Raw genomic sequence first — 9439 nt, 5'->3', positions numbered from 1 at the left:
ACATCATCCAGCAACATGTTGTTGCAGAAGTTGTTATGCATTTCCTGTTAACATCACTACAATTTATATCACAGTCAATTTACGTATCAAGCACAAGCCAAAGCTTCCCATCATATATCCTTTGGTCTCCTTGTGAAATATGGCAGCAAAAAGTCTCATCTTACAACCAAAGTAAAGCACCAAAGGCATGGGTATGCCTAAACATATCCTGATTTTGAAAAGTCCACCTATTCCTCTTCAATTACTTTTGTTTGGTACTATTACACAACACACATAATTCAACTAAAAAGTATTCCAAATTCATGGTCATGGAGAGTAAAAGTACAGGTACACAAATAACTTCAATGAAACTGATTATGGACACATTCAGCCAAAGAAGTTATCCATTTAGGGAAAAAATGAAAACTTAGTTTTTAGTGTATTCCTTTTCTATTTGATCAATAGCTTGTTGGGGCAATAAGCTCAGGAACAAAACTTGTACAATGTAGCAATTCCTATTCTAACTCTATGAAAATTAAAAGAACTTGCAAATCAAACGTATACTTACATCATCCAGCAGCATATTGCTGCAGTCATAACCAAAGTAAGGTGAAATTTGCAACAAAGTAATAAGATATTAGTTCATATAGAGAAGAGTAATTTTGTGAGAGGAGACAACAAAATTGAAGGAAGTCATTATTTAATCAGGACAAGTTACATCATCTTAGAAACCTACATTGCCACTAACTAAAATATAAATACATCACATTGCAAAACTTTGAAAATTCATAACAGAATAAGATATTAATTAAATAGATGTTTGAGTATATCTAAATTATGCAAAGTAGACATTCTTATAGCCTCTGAGAAACAAAACATATCATAATTCCTTCAATAACATATTAGATCTATGGGCTATGCGAGATTATGATTTTTTTTATAAGATTAGCAACAACAATTATTTAGGATAATTAACTAGCCATGTAAAAGACAACCTCGTCTATAGCAGAAAATTTGCTCCTTAATTTCTAGTAACAACTTATTTATTGTTCCCTTAAGATTGAGCAAGAAATTTTCCCTTAAGTTTGAGCAATGTAATTTTGTCACAAATAACATTCAAGAAACCCCTCTATTTCCTCCCCTCTACTTGAATCTCATGGTTTATAGCTCTATTTATTGATACTGCCAGAAAAGCATATCTTAACAAAACAGAGTTGCATGAACACTACCTAATCTGTAAGAAAAATATTGCGTCAACGATTCCACATCTGTCAGAAAGAGAATATAAGCGCTTTGGGCACATAACTATATTAGAGTTTGTAAATCACATTAAGAATAGAAAAGAACACTATGAAGAACCCTAAATCAAAAATGAGAGTTGGAGTTTGGGAATCCACCATGTTTCGACACTATGAAGAACTTCTAACCCTAAATGAGAGTTGGAGTTTGGGTGCTGGTATTTTATCGTAGCAAAGGTCTACACTATTGAGTTTCAATTTTTTAAAAAATAATAATAATATATTGTAAAGCCTGTTAAAATAGAATTAAAAAAATATACTCAAAATTTTTAAATTGGTGATTGGTAAAATTATTCTCTATTACACTTAAGTGACACATGTAATATAAGTTGGTGGTGATCATTAGTTTGTTTTTTTAAAATTATAACATTTGTGGCAGTTTATTGAGATTGACTGGAAAAAAAAAACCATCTGAAAAACATTATTTTTTTTTTGTAGTGACCTTTTAGTTATATGAGTTTAATGTACCAGTGTAAAACACTATTATCCAATCATAAATTATCATTTTTTGATTGACAAAATACGTGAATAGTGAACACAACTGGACTCTAAAGCCCAATTACATGCCTTGGGGCTAAGCCCATCTATAGACCCAATTTCTAGGGGGCATTGCTACATGCACCCAACGAAATTTCTGGTACACCCAGTAATTTCGTGATTTTTCCATTTTATCCTTCCATAAAAGGGTTACGAATCAACTGATCTAAGCCTCATACGAATGAACTAATCCATATTAGTCCATATGAAGCTTACGGTACGGATTAGCTGATCCATAAGTATTTTTTTAATTCTTTTCAAAAATATATTTTACAAATTAATTTAAAATTAATGGCTCAAGCAAGAGTCAAAACTATGACTTTCAGGTTATTAACACGACGCTCTAACAAACTGAGCTAATAACCCAATTATATTATAAAATAAATAATGTTGTTATATATAACACTAAAAATTTCTAATGTATATTTAATGCGCATGTAAATTTAAATAATAAATTTTGTAACAATTAATTTTGACATAACTCATACGAATTATTTAATATGTATATTTTTTATAAATAAAAATAATGTTTATTATCAAAAAAATTAATTTTAATAGTAAATATTTATTTTACAACATAATTGAGCTATTAGCTTAGTTGGTTAGAGTGTCTTACTAATAACCTAAAAACCAGAGGCTCAACTCGTCTTTGGGCTATTAATTTTAAATTAATTCGTAAAACATATTTTTAAATTTTTTTTTTAAAAAAAACTTATGGATCAACTAATCCTTAAGCCTCGTATGGAAGGATAAAATGGGAAAATCATAACCATGGGTGCACGTAGCAATGTCCTTTCTAGGGGCTTGTTGTTTTGGGCTCTAAGGTCCAATTACATGTCGCTGTTCAGTTATCAGCGTTGCCCATTCGGCTGAAGCCGAAGCCGAATGAGCCGAACAGCTTCAGCGTGAATTTGGAACCAAATACGAGAAACAAACAACAACGTTGGCTCAACTCATGATAAGGATTTAAAGCCTCGCCATTCATTTCCCTCCTTCCACTTCTACCCTCTATCTATCATCATTCATCATCCATATACATTTCGTGTTTCGCCACAAAGACTTCATTTTTTCACACTCCTTTTCTTCTTTCTTTTTCTCCCGAAATTTCTGTGTGTGTGTGTGTGTGCGTTTTGGCCTTTTGAAGCTTCCGAGGTACATATTCTGCTTCAAACTACGATGGGTCGTTGTTGTTTTTCTCCGTGCTTCTTCTTCTTATCATTGTGTGGATTTTTCAGTACTCTGTTGAAATTGCTTCATTGAACTTTGGACTCAGTTCTTAGTGTGCTTGAAATTGAAACAGAATACGCTTAATTCACTAAGCTAATTTTGTTAGTTTTGCAAAAGGACTCGTGGGCCTTGCCAATTATGTGCATGTGTAGTGTGTATTTAACTTAAAAGGACTTGAATTTTTTTTTCATTTTAATTTTATTTTTTGGTTCAATTTGTAAGCTTGATTTAGATTTTAGACTCTTACAACAATTTGTGGGGTGGGGTTTTCAAATTGTATTTACTTGTGGTTGAGGTAATTTCAACATGTGATGTTGCTTGTTACATTCTGATGGAAATGCCAATTTTCACAGGATGATAATTTGTGTTTTTGTTATTTTGAAATTAACGTTGATGACACTAAGGAGATAACTGAACTTGTTATGTAGTTGGATTGCCAAAACCAGATATTGAAATACAACAACTCAATGGCTTTAGGATTTTGATCAAGGTGAAATAGTTTAAGTTGGAGCTTTGAATTCTTCTAAACATCATGTATGAATAAACCAATAAGATGAAAGCAACCAATCATATTGCAGGAGTGGATAAATAATTTTAATAAAAACCAACCTCTCTTTGATTAAAGAAAACATTTTTAGCTTCTATTGTCTTTTATTTTTAATTAATAATTACAATTAAGTTACCTTGTTTTCACTGTGTTTCATGTTTTCAAACATCTGTAAAGGAAATGGTAAAATTTTAGTGTTGTTTTCACTGTTTAGCATACAGAGTTTTGAAAATAGGAAAAATGTTGAAACATCACATTTTTTTATAATTATTAGTGAAAATAGGAAATGAACACCGAAAACATTTTCTCAAACCAAACATATTCTTATATCATTGAAAACTGCATTTGTGATGTTAATTCCCCTACTACACTAAATGGAAATCCTGATATACCAAATCTCCTAGCATTTGTCATGTAGCCTTGATTCATTGATTGTCTTTGTTGCAGTAAAATTCATGTGGGGTAGTTATCATGGAGTCATTTCAACTGCAATGTTGTCAAGAATTTACTCGTGATTTGTAAAAGATGTGATTGTGCTTTATGTTTCTGTGAAAATTGATACTGATATCTGAAGCAGGTTATTAATGTGATTTGTGTATTTGTAAAGTTTTGCTGGCTGAACAATTTAAGTGATTTTTGTCCACCACTGTCATTATTTATATATCATTATATAGGCCACATAGGTAAAAAACTTGTTACCTCATTTCTTACTGATATTAATATCCTACATATGTTTTGTCAAGGTGGCAAAGATGAACTGATCCCAAAATATATAACTCAAGTTTTACAATTCAAGCCAACATGAATCCTGTAATACCATGCTCTATTGGCAATGTTTCAATTATTCCTGTATTCATCTATTCAACAAGGAAGAATAACACTTTAACAAGATTCAACTTGTCAAGGAGCACTGTAAAACCTGGATCATCATCTTGGAGATTTCTATTACCTTCATTTGTTGCCAGTGGAGCGTTTCCACAAAACAAAGGAATACGCTCTTTTCATAAGAAATCTAGCACCTCCATATCAGCCACAGAAACAGATGTAACAGTGGAGGAACCAAGTCCTGTTGCTGATGAAGATTCTGGTGAAATTACTTCAAATGAAGTTGGAATTAGTGAAGATTCATCTTCTAAGTCTGATGCCAACCCTGATCCAGCTAAAGGTAGACGTTCAAGACCTGCAAGGAAAAGTGAGATGCCTCCTGTAAAGAATGAGGATTTGATACCTGGGGCAACTTTTACTGGGAAAGTGAAATCTGTCCAGCCATTTGGTGCCTTCGTTGATATTGGTGCTTTCACAGATGGGCTTGTTCATATTTCGATGTTGAGTGATAGCTATGTTAAGGATGTTACAAGTGTTGTTTCTGTAGGTCAAGAAGTGAAGGTGAAGCTGATTGAAGTGAATACTGAAACTCAGCGTATTTCTCTCTCTATGCGTGAAAATGCTGACACTGGTAAGCAGCGTAAAGATGCACCTGTCAAGACAGAGAAAGCTGGACCTGGGAAGAGGAACAGTTCAAAACCCAGTTCAAAGAAAGATAATGTGACGAAAAGCACCAAATTTGCCATAGGGCAGCAACTGGTTGGTTCAGTGAAGAATTTGGCTAGGAGTGGTGCTTTTATATCTCTTCCTGAAGGGGAGGAAGGATTTCTACCTGTATCTGAGGAACCTGATGATGGATTTGATAATGTTATGGGGAACACTACGCTGGAAGTCGGTCAAGAAGTTAATGTACGAGTTTTGCGTATCACAAGAGGACAAGTAACATTGACTATGAAGAAGGAGGAAGATACTGCAGGATTGGACTCAACATTTAACCATGGGGTTGTCCATGTTGCAACAAACCCTTTTGTGTTGGCTTTTCGTAAGAATAAGGATATTGCTTCTTTTTTGGATGAGAGGGAGAAAACTCAGAATGAGGTTCAAAAACCAACGACTGCAAGTACTTCGGAAGAAATTAAGGGAACTGTCAATCAAGGGGAAACTGTATTGGATGTTCCTGACGTTCAGGGTGAACCAGAAAGCAGCAAGTTGACAGATGATGATGTTCCTTCTGCTGAAGATGATATTTCTGAAAATGTGGGAACCAGTGCAACAAATGGCTCCTCAACAGCTATTGTGGATGATGAAAGTAACCTAGTCAGCAATGTTTCTAGCCCAACGACAGGTATAGATAGTGCCATTGAGAAGGAAGAAGAGGTTGCTTCTGGAAGTTTGATTCCTGAAGAGGATCTATCTACTGTAAATCCAATAATTGAAGAAGTTACTCAGACAGATGTCACAAACGATTTGAAAACTGACACACCTGTTGAAATAGCTAATGAAAATGTAATAGAAACTGGAGTTGATCAAATTGTTACGGAAGATGAGAAACAATCACAAACTCCTGATGCAATTGAAGAGTTTGCAGCTGCAGTACTAACAGACAGTGATGTGGTTGAACCTAGCCCTGATAAAAATGATACAATAACAGAATCAGATATTACATCGAGTGCACCAGCTCTCCAAGAAAGTGCAGGTTCTGTTTAATCTATCTCCCACTCTCTCTGCTATACAAATCTGTCAATCTACTTTTCTTTCTAATTTATATTTTCATCTAGAAATATGGATTGTAAGTCTAAAATCAAACATATTTTGCACAATTAGATGCATGCACCAGAGCTTTCCAATTAATTTATTAAATAATATTTCCTTTGCATCACAAGCAGATGATGATGTTGGAGCTATTACTGAAAACATTGACAGCGATACTAGTTTGGGTGGACAAAGTGACGAGTTGTCTCCTGTGGGAAGCTTGACTACAGGTTATGCTTCAATTTCTTTTCAATTCCTATTTGCCTGGTTGATTTTGGCTGATGAATGAGAATTGCTAACAAGTTTCCCAAAATTGATCTTCATATATTACATGATATTGCATGCCTTTCATTTCCACTGTGATCCCAATCTATTAGTTTTTATTTAAATAAAAGAGTTGACCTTATAATCGCCTTATCTTGCTGGCATTTTTTTTCCTTTTTCCATCTACTGCTATAAAAGGAGTGCTCTTAAACTGTGAATCCTCTGCAACAGATGCAACAGAAGAAACTGATCAGGTTCCTTCTCCTGAAAGTTCTGCCACTGAAGTAGTAAAACCCTCCGTTGATGATCCTGAAGAAGAAGCACAAAAACTAACTCCTGCCACAGAGAATGAAAATTCTTTTACCTCACAAGTTGAAGACAAAGAGGTTGCAATTGCATGTGAGGAAAATAACAGTTTATCTAATTCTGATGGACAAACTGGCGCTACTTCAGGAGAAGGCTTGAGTAAAGGTTTAAATTTCATCTGATTTTCATATTATTTCATTTCACATTTTTCTGCATCAAACTGATGTTAGCAAGACTTGAATTTATAAATGTATTGTAGTTTTTATATCTAAATGTCAGGGTGAAGTTGAGCACATAATAGAGGCTGCATAGCTGCTGTATTTGTGTAGTTTGACTGCTCATTACATAATCTGTACACTTCTCATTTTCAATCTTTTTATTATATATATATATATATATATATATAAACACAAGTTTGCTATATTGCCAGTGGGAATTCTGGGCTGGAATTCCAAGTAGATCAATGGCATTGCCTTTGGGGATTAAATTATGACAATTGTTACCAACAACACTTTATGTTCATTGATACCTTTTTGGTTTTCCATCCTATTCATTTTTCTTTGCATTCTTACATAGGATTTCTAATAGTTAAATATCTGCCCCCCTCTTTTTTTTGGATTGCAGCAACTATATCACCAGCACTTGTGAAGCAACTTCGGGAAGAAACAGGAGCTGGAATGATGGATTGCAAAAAAGCACTATCAGAGACCGGTGGGGACATTATTAAAGCACAAGAGTACCTTAGAAAAAAAGGCTTATCAAGTGCAGACAAGAAAGCAAGCAGGGTCACTGCTGAAGGAAGGATAGGTTCTTACATCCATGACAGCAGGATAGGTGTTTTGGTAGAAGTAAACTGTGAGACAGATTTTGTCTCACGAGGTGAAATTTTTAAAGAGCTTGTCGATGATATAGCCATGCAAGTGGCTGCATGCCCTCAAGTAGAGTATCTTGTTACTGAAGATGTTCCCGAGGAAATTGTGAACAAAGAAAAAGAAATAGAAATGCAGAAAGAAGATCTTTTGTCAAAACCAGAGCAGATAAGATCAAAGATTGTTGAAGGGCGGATAAGAAAAAGACTTGAGGAGCTGGCATTGCTCGAGCAGTCCTACATTAAGGATGATAAGGTAGCAGTAAAGGACTTCATCAAGCAAACTATTGCAACTATTGGAGAAAATATTAAAGTTAAGAGGTTTGTGCGGTTCAACCTTGGAGAGGGTTTAGAGAAGAAAAGCCAGGATTTTGCTGCTGAAGTAGCAGCACAAACTGCAGCAAAACCAGCACCTATGCCAGCGAAAGAGCAACCTGCTGTTCCAGAAGCCAAGGAGACCGAGCCAAAGTAAGTAGTTCTATGAATTCTTTCTTGTCATTGAGTAAATAAATTGTTAAATTTGGGTGATTAGTTACTGGAATGTGCATTATTTAAGATTCAGAAACAGGAGTTATAATTGCCATAATTATGCCGAAGGAGACATTGTCTTGGTGATGGCATTAACTACGCATCGACTCAGTTATATACAAAAAGGTGGAAGCAATGCCTAGCATTTTCTCATTTTACTCTCTTTTTACAAATAATTCAAACAACTGACTCATCACTACTAACTGTCTCAATAGGTTTAATAATATGTTTTCTCGCATGTATTTATACCAACCTTCCCTGCACACACAGTCTCACACGTGCGCATGTATGTATTGTCTTCGAATTATCCTTGACATAATCATTGCACACACCCACACATGCCCATAATGTCTTTGCTAATCTTAAATTGTTCAACATTCTGCTGCAGGCAATCAACAGTAGCAGTCTCAGCCTCATTGGTTAAGCAACTGAGGGAAGAAACTGGAGCAGGGATGATGGACTGTAAGAAAGCTCTAGCTGAAACTGGAGGGGACCTTGAAAAGGCTCAAGAGTACCTCAGAAAAAAGGGTCTCTCAACCGCTGACAAAAAATCCAGCAGGCTAGCAGCTGAAGGCAGAATTGGTTCATACATTCACGATTCACGCATCGGCGTTCTAATTGAAGTGAACTGTGAAACTGACTTTGTTGGTAGAGGTGAGAAATTCAAGGAGTTGGTCGATGATCTTGCAATGCAAGTTGTGGCCTGCCCACAGGTGCAGTTTGTATCCATTGAAGATATTCCAGAGACTATTGTGAACAAAGAAAAGGAACTTGAAATGCAGAGAGAGGACCTGCTTTCAAAACCAGAGAACATTAGAGAAAAAATTGTCGAGGGCAGGATCTTAAAGAGGCTCGGGGAGCTTGCTCTTCTAGAGCAGCCTTTTATTAAGGATGACAGTGTTTTAGTGAAAGACTTGGTTAAGCAAACTGTAGCTGCACTTGGAGAGAACATTAAAGTGCGCCGTTTTGTTCGGTTTACGCTTGGGGAGACATCTGAAAAAGAAACAACAGTACCAGCATAACTTTAGGATAAGTACCATCAAGCATGAATGGTAACTGGGGAATTCATATGCATGTTCCAAAAGCATATATGCAAGAGACTAATGTTGGAAACAGCAATTGAATTTTCATAACCAATTGTGCAATCGGCAGGGACACTTCTTCCTAATCTGTATCTACATTGAGGATACACGAGGACTAAATTTTGTGTTAATTCTCTACAGTTTGTATGCTGAAAAATATTAGTGGATGCATTTTTGAATTACAAGTTTTATTAAGTTTTGAATTACTGGTTTCATTAATTATTGA

At 35.2% G+C, this 9439-nt stretch overlaps 1 protein-coding gene across 5 annotated transcripts; it reads left to right on the top strand.

Moving 5' to 3' along the window:
• Nucleotides 1–2817: 2817 nt before the first annotated feature.
• Nucleotides 2818–9439, top strand: LOC114417938. 5 transcript variants are annotated; one of them, XM_028383033.1, is made up of 7 exons: nt 2818–2966; nt 4332–6109; nt 6300–6395; nt 6661–6900; nt 7360–8071; nt 8160–8257; nt 8347–8479. In XM_028383033.1, exons 2-7 carry the CDS (start codon nt 4390–4392, stop codon nt 8448–8450), a joined length of 2970 nt encoding a protein of 989 aa, XP_028238834.1. In that variant the 5' UTR covers nt 2818–2966; nt 4332–4389; the 3' UTR covers nt 8451–8479. The 5 variants fall into 5 exon arrangements, with proteins under 5 accessions (XP_028238834.1, XP_028238843.1, XP_028238859.1 ...); XM_028383042.1 differs by having other exon boundaries at nt 8166–8257; nt 8347–8478; XM_028383058.1 differs by lacking the exon at nt 8347–8479 and adding an exon at nt 8520–8672 and having other exon boundaries at nt 2819–2966; nt 8166–8257.

The sequence above is a fragment of the Glycine soja genome, chromosome 1 (genome assembly GCF_004193775.1).
Source record: "Glycine soja cultivar W05 chromosome 1, ASM419377v2, whole genome shotgun sequence".
NCBI classification, from domain to species: domain Eukaryota; kingdom Viridiplantae; phylum Streptophyta; class Magnoliopsida; order Fabales; family Fabaceae; genus Glycine; species Glycine soja.
Note: the sequence above shows the minus strand (reverse complement) of the source record. Positions and strands in the feature narration are given on the sequence as shown.